This window comes from Anser cygnoides, chromosome 2 (genome assembly GCF_040182565.1).
Source record: "Anser cygnoides isolate HZ-2024a breed goose chromosome 2, Taihu_goose_T2T_genome, whole genome shotgun sequence".
In the NCBI taxonomy this organism is placed as follows: Eukaryota; Metazoa; Chordata; class Aves; order Anseriformes; family Anatidae; genus Anser; species Anser cygnoides.
In genome coordinates this window covers 141,868,576-141,893,627 of record NC_089874.1, presented here as the reverse complement: position 1 = coordinate 141,893,627, position 25,052 = coordinate 141,868,576, and the positions used below count along the sequence as shown (strand labels likewise).

Genomic DNA, 25,052 nt, shown 5'->3' with positions numbered 1-25,052 from the left:
TGTGTACATTATTAGCAGACTTCCATAGGAAGTCATTGATGAGTGTCAATGGTTAAACCACAACAATGAGTAACAATGAAAAATAGCTGAAATACTGTGATTTGATAATGCACAACTGTGTTTCTAATCCCAGGTTTGATTTTCCCGATTTTGCAATGGCAAGCTAGAATTCCCTCATTAATTAGTCATTTAGTTGACCTAGAAACATTTCTGTATCTTAAAATGGATTTCACCTTCGGACGTCTTGATCTATGACGCCTGCGTGGAGACAATTTGCTTTTCTAACATACGCATATAAAAACACACAACAAATTTCTCATACATTCAGTAAGAGCAACTTATCCTTAATGTGGCTTGTCTTGTGCTTTTGCTTGTTACTTGAACAATTTCACTGAGGAGGAGGAGAAGGAGAAAATCTGAGGAGAGCTTTACCACCTAATATGTCTAATTACCTGCAGAGGTACTGTCAGCCTTAAATAATATTTACTTTTCTACAGTTCTGATTTGTTTGCATTATTTTGCTGTAGGCAAAAGCAGCCAGAGGGTACTCCTTTCCCTGCCTGTTAACTTCTCCATTCCCCTCCAGTCAATTCATTCTACTAGTTTTGCTCACTTGCCTATGTTACAGAGCAGAGCCTGGTGCAACAGACAGCTTCTGAATAAATTAGGCTTATCTAGCAGCACAGACTGACACTGCTCATTTGCACTTTCAGGAGAACATCAAGAATTTCCCAGTTACAAATGGCTGCTGTTTCTTACTGCTATGAATAGGTCTGAGGGCAGATCTAGTTAATGGACAACAGATCTTTCAGAATGGCAACTACCCTCTACTTGCTTCAATATCCCTGAAGACAAAAGATCACTATCTGTTACTGTCCGAGTTTGCAATAAACAACTTTTAAAATGCTTTCTGAAACATTTCATGATGTTCCCCTCTAAGGAGAGAACAGACAGACAGGAACATGACGAGGAGATGAGTTTGTTGAAACTAGCATTACTGTTTTTCTAATGGCTCTCATGGACAGCTCAAATCTCCTTATCTTGTTTACAAGCTCAAAGCTCCTTATCTTGTTTACAGCTTTTTATTGAGTTCTTAGATGCTAATTTGAGATGAAAAACTTACTTCTGTTCCTCCGTCCTTGAAGGTGTCACTGTACGTACTGTCAGGAGTACTGCGCTGGTCATCTTTGAGATAATTTGTGTGGGGAGCAATGTTGGACACTTCGTATGGCTCAAAGATAACCCCTCGGTGCTCCTCATTTTCTCCTCTTGCATAGTGTGCTTGTGGGGTCATAAAAACAGGGGTGAACTCCTCTGCTTTTACCACAGTCACTCCAGTCCCTGTAATTGGCGTCGAGCTGCCAGACACATTTGTGTTGTATTCCCTTTTGGACGACTCCAGCGGATCTTGGTTCAAGGAAAGGTTAACGGGCACCGTCTTCAGGACTTGCACGCGGTTCTCTCCCCCGCTCAAATTGCTCTGAGCTTCCGTGGTATTGATACAATTTCTGTGAGACAAAACCAAAAAACGTTATGGACTGTCCTGATAAAGTAAATCTCCTTCTCAGACAGCTTAATGGTCTTAGATGGCAGGGAAGGAGATTTGTGCACTTTCAACCCCGATAAGCCATTGCCATAACAAGTAGTACATTAACAAATACTAGGCACACGACATTGCGAGGCAAGCAGAGAGGTCCCAAACTCTTTAACGGCTTGGGAAAGACAATTGGTAGGACTTGTTATGATAAAATTCTGCATATCTGGGGTTATTTTTGTCTCGGCTTATAATTTGGATGCAAAGTCAATCCACCGGTGCAACAACCTTTAGGCACAAAGTAAGCATAAAGAGTAACACAAGGTATGAATCACTAACAGTAAATAATTTGCATGTGAAATAGGAGGAACAGCAAAATTCGTGTGCTGACATATGCTCTTTCAGGCTGTTGACGGGCTGCTACTGCCCCTGTAACTCTGGTACCAATGCTCCTCTGAAAGAACAAGCTCAGGAATCCCATTGTATCAGGGTAGATCAGTAACAAGATCGTGGCTGCAAGGTAACCCCCAGCAGCATTCCCACGTCTCTACCTGCGGTTCCTGTTGAAAACAATCAGATTGTTCATAGTAGCTGCGCTGACATTAAATTGTTAACCTATAAACCTTTTAGTAGGTTTCTGCTTTGTCTTCAGCCCAGGTGATCTGTTCTGACATCAGGGTTCCTCTCGCTTGGCTTTCCACCGAAAGCCAGTTTTGTCGATCACACTCAACTTTGGAATTTCTTTGGAGTTAGCAGATGTAAAGCTGGCCCTCAAAACACTTTCATATTCTGTTCTGAAACAGCGACTTTCTACCTACTACCTATTTAAACTTTCACACAACACAGCTAGTAAACACCACAGAGGGCAGTCCTGAATTAGCTACATTGAAATAAACCTCAGGTAGCTTCTCTCAACTACAATTTTTCATGAAGATAGCTTCCTAAATGCAAAAACTTTGTTCTTTCTCCTTAACTACACGCTTTCTCTGGTGCGCGAGCCTTAATGAAGGCAGGAATCTGCTTCCTCTGACTCATCAAGTAACTTTTAGACTACTGAGGGGGGCTGAAATCTGAGATGAGTAACAAAAGCTTTCCAATGGAATAATTTTAACAGTTATTTGCATATGGGTAGACATAAAGTTATGTTAAATAAAACTATATAAATCAGGCTACTGAGTCCAAGTTACTCAGACTTTGCCCTAAAAAAAAGAAAGAAAAGCAGTCAATAGCAAACTATCAATATAATCTGATTTTACTAATCTCAGCAGCAGCAGCAGAACAAAACACAAACCCTGAAACTTTCTGCTACTTTGCAAGTTGCACTTTTAATAATCCTATTTTTTAATAAATTAAAAGGGAGCAAACTTTGCTTCCTCAAACACTCTTCATTCTTTTATCTTTTGGAAGAAAACCATAAACCCTCAGGCTATCATAGCTTCTTCAGTTCCCAACCGATCAACACTGTTAGTATCTGGGTGTATGATTTTGAATAATACTGTACCTTTTATCTTGGTCTTCTTGATTATCATTCACTTTGTTAACAGACAACAGCCTTTTATCTCTGGGAACCTGAGAACAACATCAGGCATGGGGTCAGGTAAATGCAACTGTCAGGTATTTGCAACTTCAGATTGCGCTACTGTAAACAGCTAGAAAAATGTAAACGTATCAGTTTTGTCTAATTCACAGATGCCAGGAGCTCTGTTTCTATGGGAGACTGATCATGAACAGGAAGATAATTTTCAAAGGGAAAAACGTAGAGATTGTGCTTTTTCTTAGTTCTTGGGCACACAAATCGGGAGCAAAGCTCTCTTCGACATGTCTTTATCTTTGGAATATCAAGCTAGGTCTGTGTTTGACAAAATCTAAGCTTATATTCCCAAACTCTCAGACACGCACACTTCTCACTGGATAACAAACGATGAAAATAAAGACATGATCCTTTGATGAGCACTGCATGGAGACCCTTTTAGCTCAGAGGAAGCAGGGTTTTCAATTAAACCCCAAGAGCCAGCTGCACAGTCCTCCCGCTACAGAGCAGTCAGGAGGATGCAGAACTCGTACCAGGGGAAGTCTGCGGATCCTTCTCTTCACTAGCATGGGGAGAGGTCAGGGCACCCTGGTGTGTCACCAGAGAACACTGACTTCTGCTTTGCTGAGTGCACTGGCAGCCACAAGATGTAAGAATGAAGTCAAATCTGACCCCAATAGACTCAAAATTGACACCAAAAGTGACTTACAGATTTGCCTTCCCACGTACTGGCTTCCTGACGCCAGCATAGAAATGAAATCACCAAGGGCAAAGCTGCTGCCGTGACTGTGTTTTTCTTTTCTTGCTGAACCAGTAATTTTGGATCTAACACTTCTACTCTGTTTTTTTACAAGAGAAGGTATACCCACTCCATCACAGCAGCTAACTCAGGATTAAAGAGCAAGAATAGACCTAAGAACAGGCTGAAGTCTTGCCTCTTATCTTTAAATACTTTAGAAAACGATCAGGAAAGCATACAAATTTAAAGAGAAAAACAATACTACAGTTCACTACAGTAGCCAAGGTTAACATCAGCTCTATCTGCAAGACAGCAGCAGAGTCCAAGAGTGCTAGCCAGAGCCTTTCCTGCTCTTAGGGACATCCTCTCTCCTTGTTAAGTGTCCTGCTGGTTAACTAAGCTCTTTCATGTATTTTAGAAGTGGGTTCCAAGCCACAGCTCACACACGTTGAATCCCATGTTAAGATCACATATTTATCCTTGAACGAAGGTCTGTGTTTAGGTAAATATCAGTACAAGAAAAAGGAGAAGGAAAAAAAAAAAAAAGGAGTTATATTCAACTAATTCCTATCAACTGGAAAAAGCCCTTCAAAAAATTACCAGGCACATCAGAACAAATGAGCCAGATGATAAATAAGGACAATTGTGTTGGGCAAAGTGTTGTGCACTGGAAGTCCTCCTCTGTACTTCCAGAGTACAGCACAGAGCTAAAGTTAGGTTTTAACTTTCTCTTCGAGAGCATCAACAAGAATAATCCTTTTCTCCCACTAAGACAGAAGTAATTACTGAATGCTGGAAATGGCTTTGAGATTAACACAGTTTATTCCATCTGAACCCTTGAGTCCTTGCAACTGTCTGGAATGAGGAACAGATATGTTTATTGGAACACAGTTATGGGAAGGGAATGGGCTGTTCTCTGTTTTTATAAAAAAAAAATCCAGCAGATTAATGAACTGCTAGATACCAGGGTATTGCTAAGACAGAAGCCAACACTCCAGATGGTCATACACATCCCGAATTTTATGAAATTAACTTCAGACTCTGGCATTGTGGTAACTGCGAAGCAGAGAACAGGATCTCTCCTCGTTCTCATTGCGGAAAGTCCCTCTCTACTGACAGCAACACACAAAAGAATGGGACATCTCTTGAAATATTATCAGTAGAGAAGTAAAACAATATTTAATCATAAGGTTGGTGTATGGCATCTTGCCTACAAACCCTTTTTCCTGAACACTCATTTAGTGATTGTAGCAGAGACTAGGAAGAGAAGCCCATTCTCTAAAAGCATTTATACTAATAAATGCCAGCAGCAGAGGTTTTTCATTTTTAACTTCCATTTCCACCTCCTTATGAATTAAGAGGGGAGCTGGCATTGTTCTACCGGCTTTCAAAGATCATCTTTCCAATTCAAGCTGAGGTGGCTTCAGGAGCACTGAGGTAGTTTAAGTAAAATGAACAATTTCATATTTTAGTGTTTGGTAGGCAACACAGATTCTGTTTCCAGAGTACAAAGAGGTGAGCCTAGGTTTCAGGGTGAAATTTCTGTGCCCTGTAGGGCTCTCCTCCGATTTCAGCAGAAGCCGTTTCAACTATGAAATATATGAAAAAGAAATGCGGTATCAAAATGGTAGGTAAAGCCCTGGGCATAAAACTAGATACAAACTGAAACTGCATGTCAGTGCCTCCCCTGTAAATTGAATTAGATCTGTGTCCAGCTCCATTTCTGTCCTCCACCTTTTGATTATACTGCAAACTTCCAGTGCAAGGGCTAGACCTCACTGTGAGTCTGTACACAGCCTACTGCAATCTTTGTACAAATAAAAATAACATGGGAAATTGTCAGATGAGAGATACTGCAGCCAAAGACAAACTAAAACATGTGGAATGAAGCAAAATGTAGACAAACCTACAGATGGACAAGGTCTCCCCTTTTCCACTTATTAAGGAACATTGCAAGTAGAGGAGCACAAATAAAAAGGGGGCTTATTCATCCAAGGTTCTCCCTAGGTAAGAGGAAGAATGCCATGCTGAAAAAGAAATAATGCTTGCACATTGATATGAGAATTTTGATTTTGTTCTTTTGTTTTCCTTCCAGAACTAAATACATCAAAACAGACGCAGATAGGCTTCCTAAAACAGAAAGGATGCTTGATGCAAGTACCAGAGAGAAAACAAGACATAGTCACTCCTGTCTTTGAAAAATGGCTCTTTGGATGCCTGATTGGGCCCCTGCCAGTGCAGCAGGGTGGAATAATGATGCAGTTACCTACTTTATAATAGTCATACAACAGGCCAAGAGCAGCAGCACTGTCCTCATCACCATTTATGCTCATCATAGCCTTGGTAGCTGCTGTTAGGGGATTCTCCAAATACGACTTCCAGGCTTCATCCTCGCTGGTGTACGCTCGTCTGGTGTTGAATGAAGTGTCATTTGGCACTAAGGCCACAAGTCGCTTGTTACTGCATAGACAGGAAGAATAAAATTGTGATCCAGCAGGGATTATTTTATTTGTAATTCACAAGGCATGTTAAAGAACATCACATAGCTATATGAAAGTCATATGATTACATCAAGCATCTCTGTAATAAAGTTTGTGACATATTTATCAGTATTAGACATCTTCAGAACTTAACCAAAAAATTGTGTGTAGATCTTATAATTCAAATGTATTTTTACTAATACAGTTAGATCTATTAAAATATTTTTAAAATATTTGTAAAAAAAAATGAAGCAACAATACAAGAACAACTTTGCACCAACATTTTTGCCAGATGTACACTTGATTGGGGAAAAATACATTTATCTAAGGTCAGTTACAATAAGAAGACATGAATGGAAAAAAAAATGCAATGCTAGTCTAGTGTTCACCTAAACTGAGTCTAGTTCTGTATTTAGTAACTGGGTACATCCTATAATTGACCTATTCTCTGCTTTTGGAATGCAATTTGTCAGCAACTTCAGACAGGCTGTGAATAGCAAAGATATGAGCAATGGGTCCAGCGCATGGAGCACAAGAAGTTAACATATTTGGGCTCAGTTCCCACTTTATCACTGACCACATGTAGTTAGAGCCATGGCAAATATACACAAGACCATTAGTAGGTGGGATTTGCAGTGGAGCGGTTTCCTCCAGCCCAGAAGTGGTACAAACTGACCAGTGCCAGTGGATATCACGAGAGGTTACTTGCCACAGACGTGGCTGAAATTTCCAGTATAATGGAAACATAGATCAAGATAGTAGTACCTGCTTTTGTAAAATGTTTAATAATCGCAAGGATAAAAGAGCTAGGGAAAGAAAAAAAAAAACAAAGTAGCATTCCTATTACACAAGATAGCAGGAAAACAGAGTAGGCAGGGAAACAGTTGGAGAGAGGTGTTGTGCTTACTGCACGTTGCAAGAACACTGGCAAGATTTACGGCTCAGGTTACAAGGATCCTGGTGAAACTTTTAACACGTTACGCCGTACAAATCCCAAAGCTGCAAAGACTACAGAGTGACTGAACACGCTGCCTTCACTGGGGAGACTAGCCACACTATTCGTCGTGACTTTTGCAAGACATTTCGTGCTATCTTCCACGTAGAAACTGTCTGTTTTTCAGTCTCCTCTTTATGCTCTTCCGTCCTACAGGGCCAGCACGACAAACTTGGGCTGTTGCAAGGAATTGTCATCCTAAAACCACACAGCCGAGGTGCCTGCTCGGTAAGGGCCCAGCTGAATCCACGGCCTGGACTGTGCATGTCCTCTCGGCCAGGGGATGGGAATGTCTGTAGGATTGAGCCCGCAGCATACGGACTTCACACTGAAGCCAAATGCTTTCTCTGGCCTTTGAGGAAGAGGAGGGGGTGGTTGAGATTATCATCTCTTTGGTACAAGAGCACTGTTTACAGGTTTCTTTATTTAATGAAAAACAAAATCATCTACGTGGAACATGGAGTACAAGTTTTGTGAACTCTGTGGGGGAAGAGAGCATTTCGTAGCTTCACAAAACACACCCAACAATTTCAGTTCAGGTTATGTCTTCCTTTCATCTAAAATACTTGGATTTTCGGAAGTTTCCCTTCTTTCCTGAGGGCCTTTCTTTCTGCCTGGCCTTTGCTGCCTCTTCCAAAGATTTTTGCCACCTCTTCCAAGGATTTCTGCCCTCTTTGTATTCACATTTGTGTTGTTGCAGGTTTGTTAGAACAAACAAAAGCTGAAGCACAAATTAGGAACCCGGGGAAAGACAGAGAGAACTGCTAGGCCTGCTCTCCTTTTCAATACTTTATTGTTAGCGACTCAAATCAGATTTGCAGCGGCCCCATTGTTTGTGCCAGGGGTGGCTGAGGGCCTGTTCCCGTCCTGGAGTAGCCAATCCTCTCTGGCTCGGAGCTCATTTTCCATGCAAGGATTCTCCTTTCCTCAACAAAGCTCCCCTTCAGCTACACCGCCGGCATTTCAGGGCGGGCAGCAGCCCGGTGTGGCGCACAAAACTCCTCGCCTTCCTGCAGCAATCTTAGCTTACTGTCGAGAGCTGTCCTTTGTTAGGCCGCGCTCTCACATCCATGTGAGAGTCATAACTGAGTTATGAGGGCTACAGGCAGACAGCGAGATGCCCTTTAAAAACACCTCTCACTAGACGTGCTGTGCTCGTCTGCAGAAATGCTGGAGAGGAGGAGCCCGCCCGGCCTACCCTAACGGGGAAGGCAGTCCTAAAGTGATAAAAAGGTAGTGCTGGCCCTCAGAGGTGTCGTGTGTGATCGTGCTGGGAAGAGTTAAGGTAAAGGAGAAACGCTTCCAGCACAACCAGGCCGCAAGTGAACAGTGGGGATGGCTGGGAAGCCACAGGTGCATGGACCCAGAGCCCCCCCAACATCTCCTCAGAGCGTGTTTGCACTAAAACCCCAGTTTTCATGTTTAAAAATTAAATTATCTCCTCTAGCCAGAGACGGTCTGCAGCATAATCAACCGCCACACTCGTTGTGTTTACTCTGCAAACAGCCCGAAACAATAGCACTAAGAAAAATAAAAAACTTCCTCTTCCCCCCCCCCCCCCCCCCCCGCCCTGTAATCAGCTCTGTGGGAGGTTAATGGTCAGGCCTAATTATCATGATTTAACATAGTCAATCATTTCAAAGATTATACCCAAAGCAGTCAGCCAAAACAACTGTGCTGGCTTTAAGAAAACTCCTCTATTAATTAAGGTCGTTTGGGTGGGACAGAGGGTGTCCCTTGGGAACTGAGGCCGCTGTGGGCACACGCGTCCCCTCTCCTTGTCCTGAACCTCAACGTCAGGGAAATGTGACAGGGGGGCAGTGGCTCCAGAAAGATCAAGCCCACCCTAAGCAAAGGAGACAAATGTTTCACATTTTTTAATATCTCCTTCAATGGGGATAGCAAGGCCAGCAATAGCAGCAGATACCCCATCTAGACCCAGGTGCATCTTCTAAAAGAGCCCAAAGCTTCAGCACAAGCCAGGTGGTGGAGAACAGGCCCAACCCTGACTGTGCCCGCTGCTGATGGGGCTAGCCCACTGCTCATCCTCATCTTCCTCCTCCTCCTTGCCGCATTTGGGACGTGCACTAACCTTCAAAGCCAGGAGAGGCATGCCTACACACGCCGAGATCACGCCACTGCTGTACGGTGTAGATACAGCTTAACAAGTGGGGATACTCGACAGGGAAAAGCTGCAGGTTTCCTTTCAAGCTATCCGATGAGCTCCTAATGAATGCCAAATATTTTTCTCTTGTTTTACGTTAAACAGTAGTAGGTGGTTATGTGTCTTAGTTTATAGGTGTGTTTATAGGTGTGTAAGGATGAAGGCATCTTCTGAGGCATGGTCTAGCTTAGGGGCTAGATTCCCTGACACCTGAATGTTTATATCAAGACCAGACTTCACATGGCCTTTATTTTACAAAATCTTTTTTCCCCGAACTATTTAGTAGAGATTTTCTTGTTTGTACCAGCCTTGCACAATTTGTGTGCTTTGCTCCTAAGAGGAGTATCTACGATTTCCAGATTGATACCGGTGATTTCTGCGTCTGGTAAACTGATGCTGTTGAATTTAAGAAAAAGTATTACTGAATTTTATAAAACCAGATACTACAAAGGTAGTGTATAAATAGAGATGTCCACAACTGTACTCACTGTTTCATTTTAGTTCCTGTAGTAAAGCATCACAGGTTGGACAGGCAGGTTGGACAGGACTCAACCATCTTAATGTCAATAAGTGAAGTGAATGGAAAGGGCTGGCCTTTCGAGTCCTTCAGATCTGAGATAATGAACTTTCACCAGCCAGCACTTCGGGCTACAAAATCCTACTGTGGACAAATTCTCATGCAACTTGATGCAATTTGTGAACTAACTTGCACAGAACCATAAATGTCCATTAAGGCATTCAAGAAAAGTGACGAAAGAAGGAAGCTTTGGGATCAGAGTTTGCTTTTCATTGAGAAAAGATTTCCTGCCTTTGAGTCTCTCTGTCCATTGAGGTGTTCATGAGATTTCCACTGGATTTGAGAAGTTCATGCAGCCTCTTAAATTTGTGACTGAATTCAAAGTATGCAGATGCAGCTGTGCTGCACCGGGTACAACCCGCTGATTCAACATGAACCATAAAATACCCTGAAACACCCAAAAATAGAAACCCCATTGATCCTGGCTGGAATAAGAACAGGTTTGATGTATCCCTCTCTCCATTCCCACTACTAACTGCTGGTGCAAGAAGAGCCGGGGGTGTGGAGACAAAAATACCTTTAACTCGAGTGCATGGATGGACCCAGACACAATATGCCTGGAGGAACTGCGCAAGCAGTCACCCTGCTCTCCTCTACCATATGCTCAGCATTGCATGCTGTTCCAGCTGGTGTTTGTGGGGAACAAAGTCTATTCCTGTATGCCCCCAACTTTTGCCTTGCCCAGGAAGTTCACCCCAGAAACACAAAGCAGACTTGCCAAGCTGGGCACCCAGCCCAGCCATTTCCGGGGGTCTGACTGCTTGTTAAGACATTGCATTTGTTCTTTTAACAAATTTTAAAGGAAAAATAATAATAAAGCAAGAATTGAAGTGCTCCATTGCATGTCCTTACAGGCTTCTTCATCCCCTGGGTAAGACATGAGGGCATCCCCCCTCCCTGTGCAGGCGAGGTGCTGGACAGGAGCTCACCAGGTATAACGTGCAGGGCAGTGAGGGAGTGGGAGGAAGCCCAGTTTGCAGGTTTTGGCCCAGGCCTGAGCCTGCCTGGTTCTTACACCTGTGAGACCAGAGCAGCAGGCACACATGTGCAGCACCTCTTCAAACGGTTGTGAGACCAGAGCAGAAACACGAGGCTATGGTCCACACAACTGTTAAAAAGCACACACATTTTAGCGCCAATCAAGTAACTGGAAAAGGCAAGACAGACTCACGTCGTGCTGGCTCCCAGCCCAGCACGTCAAGGCCATGGGATATTTATCACAAACTCACTTTTTGTTGGCTGATAAGAAAGCGCACGGGGCAACTGTCTCCAATCCAGAAACCCTGGGAGAAATGCTAGTTCTACGAGACACTAGCCAAAGGGATTCTGCTTGCATCCTGGGTTTCCAATCCCTTCAATGTCCAGCTCAGAGCCCTGGCTGCAGGATGCTGTGACCCAGGGTGCTACAGGAGGAAAAGCTGCCTGCTTAGCTTTCCTCCCGTGCAAAGAAGTGGACAACTTCAACAGCGCCTGTGTTTCGTTGGCTATGACAAAAGGGACAGGAACACGCTCCAGCCACAGCCGAGTGCTGGAAAAGGCTCCCACTTCAGTTGTGACACAGCTAAGGAGGGCAGAGTGTGATCAGTCCCTGGTAGGTGTTTCAATAGCTCTAAAGCCCTTTGTAAGTTTAGTTTACACTTGCACAACTCTCCGGGCAGCTATGAGGCTGCTATAAAGCAGATTTACAACAGATGTTCATACAATCTGTCTTACAACTGATGTACATGCATATGAATCCACGGGCATAGATTTTGGATTTAAGTACCATTTAAAAATCAGCTAAAGGACAGATCCCATAGAAGCTGGATAAGTTAAACTTCAGATCACAGACCATAAATTTCTCTTTGTGCTCGTTTTATAAAGAAGTGTAAATCCTAGCCCTAATTCTCCTAGTGCTGGAAAGTGAGATCCAATGGTTAGCCACAATTTACTACCCTCAGCGTACTGCTCTTCCTAGACATGAAGTTAAAAAAAAAAAAAAATACACCGTTGTCTCACTGCAAGTTTTATTTAGTTTTTTTAAAAAAAGTTTTGACTCCTCAGGATTTATTGCCAAAGTTATAATTAAAAAGTCAGCAACAATTTTTGTTTCAATTAAGACAGTTGTGTTCTGTTAAAACTCCAAAGGAACGTGAATGCTTAACGAACAGGAAAATTATGGCCCATGCATCTTGGTATTTTTATCTTTCACAGCCGACAATCACATCTTCCCCAGAAGCATGAACAGGTCTCCAAAATGCACTTAGCCCAATCCGGTGGGCATATAAATACACAAATGACTTGGGAGTGAAGGAAAAATCAAAGCATTTAGACCACCAGGAAAGCAGAAGACATGATGTCCTCTGGCCCAGCCAGCTGCCCATACCAAGGAAAAAATTCCCATTAAAGAAGCCGAGTAATTTTGCCTACTAATGAATGCAGGTTTGGGACTCTCGCAATTTTGGGGCAATTACGCTTTTTGAGTGCAAGACAAATCCAAACAAGATCAAACACGTTAAATGATTAAAAGAAATTATTCTACCTTTACAAAACACTCCGAGAGGAAGTAAAATACATTGAGAGCACAAACGGAATGGCAAAACAGACTACTTCAACAATTACATGTGTACTAGAAGTTTTATTTGTTTTTACTCAGACCCAAAATAACTTAACCATGTAATAGTGATTAACAAGATTAAAATAAATTGGTGATTCATTAACATTGACAAAAATATTATTAAGCATGTCAAAGTGGAGGTACAAAAAAAGAGCTCTGCAACAAAGACTAGTAAGTGCCTACTGAGGACTCTCACAAGCAGGCAATTACTCATCTCCAGACAGACTTTATACCTGTGATTTCAGAGACTGTTTTGTTTGACTCTTACTTAAATATTATTTCTACCAGACAATCATTTTTATTACTGCACTAAGCCTGTTGCCTTTTTTTTTTTTTTTAAAGCCAAGCAGAGAACACAAAAAAAAAAAAGGCAGGTTTCAGCATATTGGTAGAAGAAACAGTGATATCTCAAAAAACGAAGACTCTCTGGAGCTCACGACCTTACAGCTAACGGAGTTGCTCCAACCTAGCAGTTACTGAGCAGCTTCAGATCAGGCCATGCTCTGGTTTGCTCAAAACTGTACTTTCCAGCACGCACAGCACCCAAAGTTGTTTTAGCTGCCTTGAAGCGGCAGCAGTAGGCTTTAAAATTAAAAACAGGTCATGACAAAGCTTCCTCGGCCTGCCGCAGGTTAACCTGCCCGCTGACCCCGCAGCCCTGGCTCATTCATTACTCCCGTGCGGGTTAATGGGAATGGAATCGGTGCTGCACTAATAGCAGATTGCTGGGTTTTCAGAATACAAAATGTTTTACACGGGCAGAAGGAAAGCATGTATTCCAGGACTGAGCAATCCTGGGAGTCCAGATTACCCACAATATCAAAGACAAAAAAAAAAAGCATAAAATCAAAAGCATACTTTACAGATCAACTGAAATGTAGAAATATGAAAAATGCCATTATCTCAAACTATTAGGAAAATTAACAAATCCATGGATATGCATAATCTTCAAGGTTGAAGACGTTTTTAACTTACAGGTATGTTGCAATATTTGACTTCTTCACAGTTCATATGCACTTAATGTGGTTTCATTGGTTACTATTTCATAAGCAACAGCTCTCTTCTTTACAAAGTTAGTGCTATTAAAGAACAGGACAGTATCCCCATATACTAGGGCATCTGAACTAATTAGTCCTTTTCTTTCAATTAGCTACTACTGTCCCAATCACTGATTAGAAAGCTAATGAAGATTCATCCCATGATGAATTCCTAATCAGCATTTAAAAATGCTACTTTGTGTGCATGTGTGAAATTACAAAAAAAAAAAAAAGGCAACTTAATGGGCTGCTCCATAATCAAAGAAGAAAGTACTTATGGTAACTATCATGGTCTGCACTGGATTAATACTTGTGAAACTTTTTGACAAAAAAAAAATGTCAGTCAGTATAATAATATCGTTTCCCCTTCATGTGTCCCTGCAAAACAAGCGTGATGTCTTTACTGTTCCTTCACAAGGAGGAGGTTACGTGATCACTGCAAGCAGGTAAGTGACCTGGGAAAAAACCCTCCCTCCTGCTCTGCTTTGATCTTCGGTCTGGCCTCACCACTAGAGACACACCGGTGTTACAGCAAGACGTAACCATTTCATACCCTTACTCCACTCAGTTAAGCTTGCTGTTGCAAGTTCTGTGAGGTTCTGCAAGTTGACTTTCCACTTTCCTTGTACAGAGATGGACATTTTCTGGGGAATATGGACATTTTTTCTGGAGAAAGTTTGACATCTGAAAAGTGCAAGCACTGAACACCTCTAATTCCCGTTGCTCCATTCATTCCTGGATGTGTAACACTGGAAAACTCATCTCAATGGACTGTCTATCCAGACCCTCAGCAGTGGAAAAATAAATAAATAAATAGCAGAGCAGTCTGCAACCTAATTGCCATTCCCCATCAGTTGGTGGGAACAGGTTTGGCCCTCAAAGAAAGAATTAAGTATAATTCACAGAATCACACTGTAAACCATAAATGCCCTTTTGCTGTTACTGTACTGGACGCTTAAGCTAAATCTTATGAAGGCAGCAACTACACGTACACATTCAGGAAGAAATGCGAAACCAGGGCCAAATTACCCCGTGAAGAGTCCAAGATGGACTTCAGCCACAAGCAAGCTGGATGGGAACATGCCTCCGCTGACACACAGGAGCAGGTCTGAACCCATTCCCACATCCAGGCTTGCTCTCCCCTCAGTTATTTACCCACACGGACATGCTGGGTGCCCTCCTTAATGTGGTCAGCCTGAGCATGCCCCGGCCCCGTCTGCCCGGTGTCCTCAGCCGCTCTCGTGCGTACAGAGGTGGCTGGAGCCTGCCCGGCCGAGCCGGAGCTCCCCGTCACGCTGCTGGCCGGCCAGAGCCACGGGGATCAGCTCGGGCCTGCCACCGGGCCCATTCCTCGCACAACTTCAGCCCCAGCCCGTGTGGGACTCGTGACTTACACAACAGCGGGAGTGTGGGGACAGTTGTGTCACGTCCCAGGAGGCAGGCCGCGGTGGTGGTACAGTTGCTGCTCCTCCTTCATGGGGCTGGTGGCAACCTCTACCGCCTCGTTAAGACTCACAAGTATTGAGGTCACCAATTAGCTTTACTAGCCACGAATCTGGAGTTGTGCGGTGATAAATTATTTCTATAGACTACAGTAAGAGCAGCTTTCCGGCCTACGTCTTTGGATGGCGTGATGAACCCAGACTGAGGAAAAATGGATGCCAAAAATAACCTCCAAGGGGAGGCCAGGCTACGCTCAGCCCCACACTCCTCTTACCCAGTTCTCCAAACAGCTCTATTGACACAACCGAGGGGGTGGAAGGGAGGCAGGAACAAGTGGCCACGGCCTGCTGAGGTCGGTACTACCTCTGAAAAATGCATGTGAAATCATGTCTTATCTCTTCTGGCTGATAGGAGCTCGGGGAAGAAAGCAGGCAAGACCCAACTTAAGCATAAAAACTAAAGGCAAAGACAGGGAGATATGCACAGTGTCTTAGGGATAATCTCCCCTTCCAAGCTCCTCACTTAGCATAAGAATCAAAGGACTTGATCTTTAGCATTTTCACCTCACCGGCCACCTTCCTCGCTTAAAGGTGATGGTGCAGGTAGCACCCAAAGCAGCCCCTCCGTGCTTCCAACACCCCCCCTGCTGCTTACTTGTCTGCATCAGCACTTTGCTAGCACAAGTCCCTCAAAAACATGTCCAATGACACTGACAAATTAACTGACCTCGAAAATAATGAGCTTCCCTACCCAGTCCTGCCTGTAGGGAAGGTTTGTTTTTAAGTAAAAGGAAGACCACGTGGGGGAGAATAATTTTGTACTCCTCAGATTAGGTTTTCATTGGATATAATTAGAGCCTTAAAAAAAAAAAAAGCCTTCCCATGCAACCCCCTCGTCTAATTTCTCATTCCATCTTTTCTGAAAACAAATGTATTTGTCTTCTCACATTACACTTGTGTATACAGAGCCCAGGGGATTTACTCTTGACTTCCTTTTCAAACTCTTACCTACCCCCTCTGGATTTTCTAAACACCTCCGACCAGAAGTGGATCACAGGCGTACCTGCAGCAGGGGAATTACTACTACTTGAGGGCACTACGTGCTCTGCAGTGCTCTCTTCTCCCTCGGTGGTAACACCAGCAGCACCACACAGAGCAGGGACAAAGGGCATCAATTCCCCGGTCTCTGCAGCTTACCCCTATGCCAAACGGTGAAAGGAAGGATGGTCCCGTGGCTTAGAAGCATCCAAAACCCAGAGGAGAAGAACTTTTGCCCAAGTTCTTATAGTCTTACGTAGACGATAGGTTTCCAGCTGCGCTATTTTTCTACTTCAAAGCTGGCCGCGGTACAAAGTTGCTCGCTTCCCCCCCAAATTCCCCTCTTGCTCCCAGTAACTGTGCTTGGTGTGCCGTGGCCCTTATGAGCCATGGGGCAGGCACGCCTGGCCGGGGAGCACCTCACGGGCCCCTTTCTCCTTCTGGCATAGCTTTTGGATGCGCTTATTGAGGGCTGCTTGCCCCTCGGGTCTTTCAGAGTTAACCTGGCTCCCCTCCCAGCTCAGTGACCGCTCTTTCGGCTGCTCCTCCCCGCCTCGCCAGCATCCCTCGGGGCTCTCTCCTCATTCCCTTCCTCGCACTTAAATCACGGGCCGATGGCGCTTATCGGGCCTCCTGAGGCACTGGTGCCCATTCCCACAGAGATGGGAACAAAGCGAGGGCTGGGAGCTCAGCTCCTGCCACAATCGCCTTAATTTCACGGACGGCACTTATCGGGCCTCCCGTGGCACTGGTTCCTGTTCCCATTGCCACGAAGATGGGAACAAAGTGAGGGTTGGGAGCTCAACTCCTACCACAATCACTTTTATTTCACATTAGTAGCTACCACTGTCGGATGAGGTTTGGGAAGGCCAGGAGTCATATTTATTTTTTTAAATCTTTCTCCTCCAAAAGATTCTCCTCCCTTCGTGGAGAATCTTCACGGAGTGCCCCTACCAGGACACTCGACCCTGGCGTTTTCTCTTGCCAGATAACCTCCTTCTTGACAGGCGGGTTGTCACCAAGCCTCTCTGTCCTTCTCCCAGGTCACCATCCCAGGCGGCAGGGCAGGCTCCTCCTCTCCACCTCCTTCTCCACAAAGGCCCTTGGGGAGCACACGGGAGCCGGCTCCCGGCCCGGCGGAGGGGGGAGGCCGCCTCCCCGGCTCGGGGGGCTGCACGGAGCGGCCATCCCCGCCGTCCCCCCGCAGCCTGCCCTCCCGCAGCCCGCCCTCCATCTTCCTCGCCCCGCTGCCGCCCCGCAGCCCGGGCACCCAAAATGGCCCTGGCGGCCCCGCCGGGCGGGCTGCGGCCGCATTCCTGCGCCTGCTGCCAGGCCGCCTCCCTGGGCGCTGCCTTCCCCCCGCCACCCCAACGGGGCGTGAAAAAAAAAAAAAAAAATATATATATATATATAGGGGGAAAAAAAAGTGAATTTGGGGATTTTCCGCACCGAGCGCTGCACGAACCCGAGGGCGGCCGGGGGAAGGAGGCGGCTGCCCGTAGCTCCGTGTCGCCGTGTGCCGGGCTCGGCGCTTTTTGGTAGCCCCGACGGGAGGAAGGAGAAGAAGAGGAGGAAGAGGAGGAGGAGGAGGACGACGAGGAGGAGGAGGAGGAAGGTCGCGGCGAAGCAGGGCCGCGGGGCCTTCCCCACGCCGTCGGGGCGGCCCGGGGGGGCGCTCGCAGCTCGAGGCGGGCGGTGGGGAAGCCCAAAAAGTGGAAAAAAAAAAATACAAGAAGTAAAGGAATAAAGCCCGAAGGGCCGCCCCGGGGGGGGGGGGGGGGGGGGGGGGGGGCAGCCGGCCGCGGCTCGCTGCCGGCCCGTGCCTGCGGCGGGGCAGGAGGGCACGGGGCGGCCGCGGCGAGCGGCGGGGCGCAGCGTGCCTGCTGCCATCACTTACTTGTCCGTCTCTTGTGACATGTTTGATCCAATGAACTCGCTCCCCTTTTCCTCGGTCTCCCCGGTGGAACTGGACTTTCAGGTCTGTGCAGGTAAAGGCGTGTGCGGCGTGTGAACGCACCGGGACGGCAGAACCAGAGCTACTGGTAATTCTGCTTTTTTTTTTTTTTTCTTTTCAGGTTGCTTTGCTCCCCCCCCCTTTAGCCTGGCCCGGCTCGGCCCGGCTGGGCTGGGCTGGCAGCCGAGGCAGGACCGGAGGAGCGCGCCCCCCCCCCCCCTCCCCTCCCCTCCACCTCCGCCCCCCCCCCCCGCCCGCCGCCGCCGCCTCCCCCGCGCAGGTGGCGAGCGGCCGGGCCGGGCGCGCGCAGGTAACTTGGCCGAGCGGCGCCGGGCTGCGGGGCTAAAGGCGCGGGGCCGGGGGGGCGAGCCGCGAGCTGATTGGGCGGGGCGGCCGGGCAGGTGCGCTGCCATTGGCGGAGGCGCGCACAGGTAAAGGTGCCGCCGCGCGCCAGGTAGCGCGCCTCGCGCCGCCGGGCAGCCGCTGAGGGGAGAGGGAGGGAAGATGGCGGCGCTGAGGCGGCGGGCGGGAGGGAGGGAGGGAGGGAGGGGGAGGGAGGCCGTCGGGGGGCGAGGCGGCCGTCGAGGCTCCCTCACGAGGCAGCCGCCCCCGCCCCGCCGCCTCACGCGGCGCTGGGGCTCGCAGCGCCTCCCCGCCGTCGGGGGACGGCTCGGTGTTGGGTTTTTGTTTATTTGGTTTTCTTTTTTTTTTTTTTTTAGACGTGGAGCTTAGGTTGGGGCCGGCTGGGTTGGATGTTGGGGGGCGTGGGAGTGCGGAGGGCGCGTTGTGGAGGGGAGCGGTGCTGTGAGGATCGGAGAGCTGGGGGCGCGGGACTTGAGGGGTCTGCTTTGTCAGCCTGCAGAGAAGAGGAAAGTCAGCCTGGAGAGAAGAGGAAAGCCAGAACGAGGTGTTCCGCACAGCGGAGAAGTGGTTGGAGAGGACCTAGCCATCAAACTGACAGTCACCCACCCTCCTGTGCACCTTGCCTGGAGGGCTCGGTGCTGCCCTAGGACCAGGGTGTGCAGGCAGCAGCTTTCACCCGCTGGGGAAAGGAGAGGATGAGGGCCTCGAACCCAAGGGGTCACTTAGAGAAGAGGGAGTAGAAAGGTAGGAGAGAGACTTCCATCTGCTCTCACCTGCTCTCAGTCTCCATTCCTCCACTGGAGGAAGGTCAGGACCCTACTCATTCTTCCTGCTACCGCACTTAACCCCATTTGTTCCTTGAGACACCTTCGTATCCTAGGCATACCAACTTTATCTCTGCTGTGTATAGAGAAAGTAGACCAATATATTCACAACAAAGTTAACTTGCTGAATGATGCAAAGCCATGCGATTTATATTGTCCTAAGAGGAATATTTTCTACCTTTGATTTCACCTGATGGGAATGTACTAGGAGGGATATTCACAGCAGTGAGTATCTGTATAACCAAATCTGTAGTTCTGCATGTGTGTCTCTAACCATGCAGTATTGCATTCTAGGGCCCTGATCTTCTGTCACCTACTGCTGCAGCTGAAATCAAGCTTGACTCTCTGAAGTCTTTGATGTTACAGGATCACAATCAGGCACAAATAACTGTTACTGTATCTCCGGCCTTATCTGTATTCACAGTAAATAACCAAATTAAGCCAGTTCAGAAGAGATCAGTTTAAGTCAGCTTAAGCGTAGCTCCGTGAAGGTTTCCATCGTATTTTTAACTAAACAGAATTAGAAAAATACTTCAGCTAGATTAATGACACTTTGATTGAGCACAAGATATTAGTTAGCCTTTCTCTTCCTCCGTTCATCAGTCACCGGAAAGAAACATTATCATGCAATCTGTGGATCCAATCAAAAGTTGCTAATGTGGCCTGAATTTTGAATAGCAAATACTGGTTTTAAACTTTTCGGTCTGTAGGCCGTTATTCATAACAATGCTTGCATAAATTGCTTTGTATAACACATTTTGGGGAAGCCGTGAGGCTTCATAAAACAAAGAAGAGAAACAGAGTAATTTATTCATTACGAATAAAGCAGTTGTTCTGAATACAGAATTACTACGTAGTCTTAAAACAAGTTGAGCCTCTCAGGCACATCATTGTGAGATACTGAGAGTTGCCCTAGAGAAGCAGGGGGAATGCTGTAACAGTTTAAGTTAATGAAACCTCCCTGCTAAATGCAGAAATGATAACATTTCTTTCACAAATATTTGTTATGCTGAAAGAAGCCTGAAAAGGTTACCTATTTGAGCACTGTCAATAGGATTAACCCCAACTCAGGTATCCGCTTTCTCTTTTTTAATGTTTTAACTATGAGAAGCATTTGGAAGTGGATTATTTTTATTATTTTTTTCCTGTATGAAATGTATAGCAAAAATGGGGGGAAGATCAGTGATGAGCACTTTTGAAAATACCAACCTCCCCAGGTAGAAATGCTGCTGATGTGTGATTTTACAGGAAAGAAAACGGCATTTGATGCTATCTGCCGTCTTGGACCAAACCCAGACTGTAACTCAAACTGAAATAGAGTTTGTTGTTCTAGTACTGGGTCAACTACAAAACCGTCTTTAGCAGCCCTCCCTCAGGAGAATTTCTCGCAGAACGAGGTAGTCGGGAGGCTGAGCTCTGCTGCTCACCACCTGCAGAAGTGTTCCAAGGTCAAAGGTAGGGACAGAGTGGAAAATGCAGCAAGCAACGCTTGGCTGAGGCTGTTGGAGATGACAACTGTTATTTAGTTGGGACTTGCTTAGATGGAAAAATGGACCCTGAAAATTATTTTAACCAGGTTGCAGGCATTGGGCTCATCATTTTCTGGGCGAGCCTTGTGCTTCAGGCTGCAGACTGGAATCAAATTGTGAGCGCCGGAGTCCACCTCTAGCCGAGCAGGTCAAACAAGTCCTGCCTAATCCAGCCCGGTGCTCATTCTTCACGAGTTACAAGATTATTATAAACTAATCTGTTAGTCACTGAAAAATCATCTAATGTTATTTCTGGCCAGACCAGTCTTGCTTCCCATAGAATAAAGGCTGCGTAGAGCAAAAATAAAGCGGTCGTGCAATGCATTATTGAACATATAGGGGATCCATCTTTGGAGTGTACAGGAACAACCTAAAATAGTAGATTGCTGGTTTTCATACTGTTTGCTTCTTTGCATAGCAACTGCTAGGTTTTTTGTGGCGTTGTTCTAAGGATTCAGTGTAGAATCCAACTGTCTGCAGCTTTACCTCATGTTTACATTATTTGCTCCGTAGCATCAACGTTGTTTGGACTTGCCAGCACCGGGCAAAGGAAATGGAGTGTACAAATAAGGCTTAACTAGGCTTACTAATTGCACGAAGCAACTGAAATATCTTTCAGAAAACTATTAAAAGTCTCTGCGATAGAAGACGTTAGGGAGGTATTTATGTCAAAACAGTGCTGTAAAGTAGTTTGGTGAGAGTTGAGATGTTTGAAAACAAGGGGTTTCAGTAGCCAACGATTACCATATATTTTTATTTATATATTTCTGTGTCGCTGATGGCTGTTGATACAAAATGCACTCTGGCACAGTAAGTTCAAAGACAACCACCTACCTACGAATTCTGTGATACGTTTACTGTTAGTCCTTCCCATAGCCTTTCCTTTGTAGTCGTCTTCTGTGTGAAACTATATTTATTGGGATTTGCACAGACCTTGATCTTCAGCTGACTTCAATAAAGCCATCACATACATCAAAATAAATGGATTTTAGCCCTCCTGGACCCCAAATGGATTGCTGCTATGCTCTAATAATGAATTATGTTACGCTATTAACTTTTAAGAAAGCACTACCAAGTAACCAAGATCCTAATAACAGTTCGCTTTTAATGTTTCACAATAAAACTATGAAAGTGCTATCAGGATACTGTGATCAGTGGCGAGTACGTGCTGCCAGGAAACTGCCAGTTGTGCTCCCCGCACAGGTCAGCTGGGATCCCTGGAGCAACCTGGAGTTTCCAGATGCCTCCCTCCACATGGCGCGTGGCAGCAGCGCTTCAGCAGCACAGAGGACCGTGGAATATCAAGCATTTCCTGGCCACAAGGCAGGGCGTGGAGCTTTTTTTTTTTTTTGTGGCATTTTCTATTTGAAATGCCGATTTGCATTTCTTTCAGAGCCCTCAAAGCAACGTGGAAACCTGTAAGAAAAAAGGGTGGGGGTTATTTATTTTTGGTTTGCTCATTATGAGTGTAGAGTTCGTGATTCTGAAAGATGTCAGAGTTGTAACGTTAATATCCATTATATCTGCAGCTCCGATCTTAGGTGATGTGGTTTCAACTTAAAAGAGGAAAAATCACTTTTAGTGATGCAAATAGCTCAGAGCCTGGCAATCCTTTTGGGATTGAGACACTGAGACAGCTAAGAAGGCAGCTAAGTCTGACACTAGATTGGAATATTAGGCTCATACTTGATTAATAGATGTTAAAGTACCAATCCATTTCATAAAGATTACTCACAGTTTTGGAACCGATTCAGTAGAATTTAATACACACGGATAACTTTTCTGCAGATGCTTTGATCTCTCTGATAGTATTTTTTTAGTGATTCACCCAAGCATTTTGAAACAAGGGGAAAATACAGTTAGGTCACCTAATGACTGTAATTTTGCTTTTAGTGAAAAAGTGTAGTGTGAAAAAGAATAAGAAAGCATCTGTGAAAGACAACTTAATGTACTGTGGGATCTGGGACTCTGGAAATACCTTAATTAAACTGAAATCAAAGTTGTGTGATGTCATTACGGGCCAGAGCTGGAGAACCTAAATAACCTGATCTCTCTGTTAAGAGTGCATCTCTCCGAGGGTTTGTCCAGCATCCCCTGTTAAGCAGCAACACCTTTGCAGCATCATAGAACAAATCTGCAAATCCATGGGCACATTTTGAGTAATCCTTAAATTCAGCTATTTTGGAGTAGAGGTGAGATAATGCTAGTTCACTTAGGTTGTGAATAGAATTTCAGAAGAAATTTGTTTTAATACCTATATATCATTTTGTTTAATTACTGGGACACTCATTTGTTGCGTTTTTTGTTGTTTTTTTTGTTTGTTTGTTTTTAGTCCTCAGTAGTAGTAGTTTCTAAACCAACATATTTTTTTTTCCCCAAATTAAAGTTGTAGGGTCTGCAGTGGGCGGTGGACTGGGACTGGAGGGCTCTCACTGGGGACCGGGAATGGAAGAGAATGCCTTGGCCACTGAGGCTCCCGCTCTCAGCTCTCATCAGTCAGTTCTTGAATCATTATGATTTACCGAGCATCACTCGAAAGGAATCCGAAATAGGTTTTCACATGTTGATCACTTCCCTGGGAGCTTCATATGTCTCTGCATCAGCTGAGAGTTTTAAAAAAATGCAGAAGCTCCACAGGTCTGACAGCGCACCGAAAGAAGCAGCATTCTAAAAGCGATGAAGTCTCTTTTTGCTCTGACACCATGTCTTAAAATAGGTGCAAGTGTTCCAGCAGGCACACGGTGAAGGATGGCATATAAACAACTGATTGTTTGCTTTTCCCACACTCGAGTAAACTCAGTCCGGAGAATCCACCGAAACACTTTTCAGTCGGAGCAGTAGGAGCTGGGCAACAAAGCTTCGGATTCACGCAGAATCGATGCGTTTTCTTCCTCCAAATAAGTCAATGCTGTAATCAAATATCCCGGCACTTAAGGAATCACAGCAAATGGAAAAAAGCTGCTTTCAGGGCTTGCTGAGGAGGAGGAGGGGCTGATAGCCCCCAGGCAGTTGCTCAGTTATCCTTGTGGCTGCCCTCAGGAGCAGGCAAATGTTATTCTACTTGAAGGGCAGAGGATAAAGGGAATTGTCTGGTGGCACAAAAGGAACCAGTGTCGGAGCCAAGAGATCTCTGCTGTGCCTTGTTCTGTGGAAAGGTCACGAGACCGTGTGTCTCTGCACTTCTGTTTAAGCTTTGTCAGCCCCGTCTTAGTGCCTTTACAGGCAGGTGTAGCGGTGTCTCTTTCTAGTATTTGTTGTTGTTCCCTTTTGAAATGGAGGAGTACTTCAGAAGAAAGCATTCCAACCGACCTTGTTCATAAATATAAAGGCCGTATATAACATCACTCCATCAGCCTTTTGGGGCAATGTAGAATCAGAGCTTGCTGACATAACCCTTGGCCTTTCCTTTTGCCTGGGCTTGGCTCTTCAGTGCTCAGGAGCTTCAGGACCGCTTAGTCCGGGGCTTGGGGAAGACCCCGTTTCTAGCTCCCCTGCAACCGCGGACTCGGCCCGTCCTATCGGGCTCACCATCTCAGCGATACCGTGTTTATACAATGCACATGCCCTGCGTGCGCCTACAAGCCTGCTTTATCTCGGCTCAGTCTCTGCTGTGAAAGTAGATTTTTGCTGTTCCCCTGCCGCTGGGAGGACGTCGCTGAGAGCCCGGGACACGCGGTGACAGCCCTGCCTCGTCCTGCCACAGCCAGGCCCAGGAATCAGGCTCGCAGGGCGTCTCCGTGGCTGCTGGCTCCAAGTTCCTTTGCACCTCGTTTTCCTTCTGCAGTATCACTGTTACCCATGTGCATTATTGCACTGCCCAATCCAGTATTGATTTTTTCGGTTTTTTTTTTGTTTTTTTTTTTTTTTTAGCGCAGATCGGAGTTACGAGGTAGTCCCAGCTCCTCCAGCCGTGTCCCGTGGCTGTGGTGCGTGCTGCTTTATACCCTTACCTTTGTTTCTCTGAGCCCCTTGTTTGAGAGAAGGATCAGACAAAACATCCGTGTTTTCTCAATTCATTCAGGATGCAGAAACTTCTTGCCATGCCGTGCCCTAGGCACTGTGTGTAACCAGGAGTTGCGCTGCACATTTTGCTTCCTTTATTCCAGCACAATAAACTGATTTACAACACCTGTGGTTTTTCTTTGCATTTTCCTTTCTTTTCCCTTTTCCCAAGTCGGTGGAAATCTTAGCTCCTTCCTAAGCAAAGTGAAAGTATTCGGCAGTGAAGAAGTTTTATGTGGCTTCAGCCA

General features: G+C 45.6%; 1 protein-coding gene across 1 annotated transcript in view; it reads right to left on the bottom strand.

Annotated features, from left to right (window-relative positions):
- The window catches only part of GRHL2 (grainyhead like transcription factor 2), a 65,163-nt gene extending 46,868 nt beyond the window's left edge, over window positions 1-18,295 (bottom strand). The window contains exons 1-4 of the mRNA XM_066990628.1: window positions 18,030-18,295; window positions 6,075-6,264; window positions 3,036-3,103; window positions 1,124-1,508 (exon numbers count right to left, since the gene is read on the bottom strand). Of these exons, the coding sequence (XP_066846729.1) occupies window positions 1,124-1,508; window positions 3,036-3,103; window positions 6,075-6,264; window positions 18,030-18,049 (663 nt within the window). The 5' untranslated portion in view covers window positions 18,050-18,295. The remainder of the gene's footprint in view (window positions 1-1,123; window positions 1,509-3,035; window positions 3,104-6,074; window positions 6,265-18,029) is intronic.
- Between the last annotated feature and the right edge of the window lie 6,757 nt (window positions 18,296-25,052).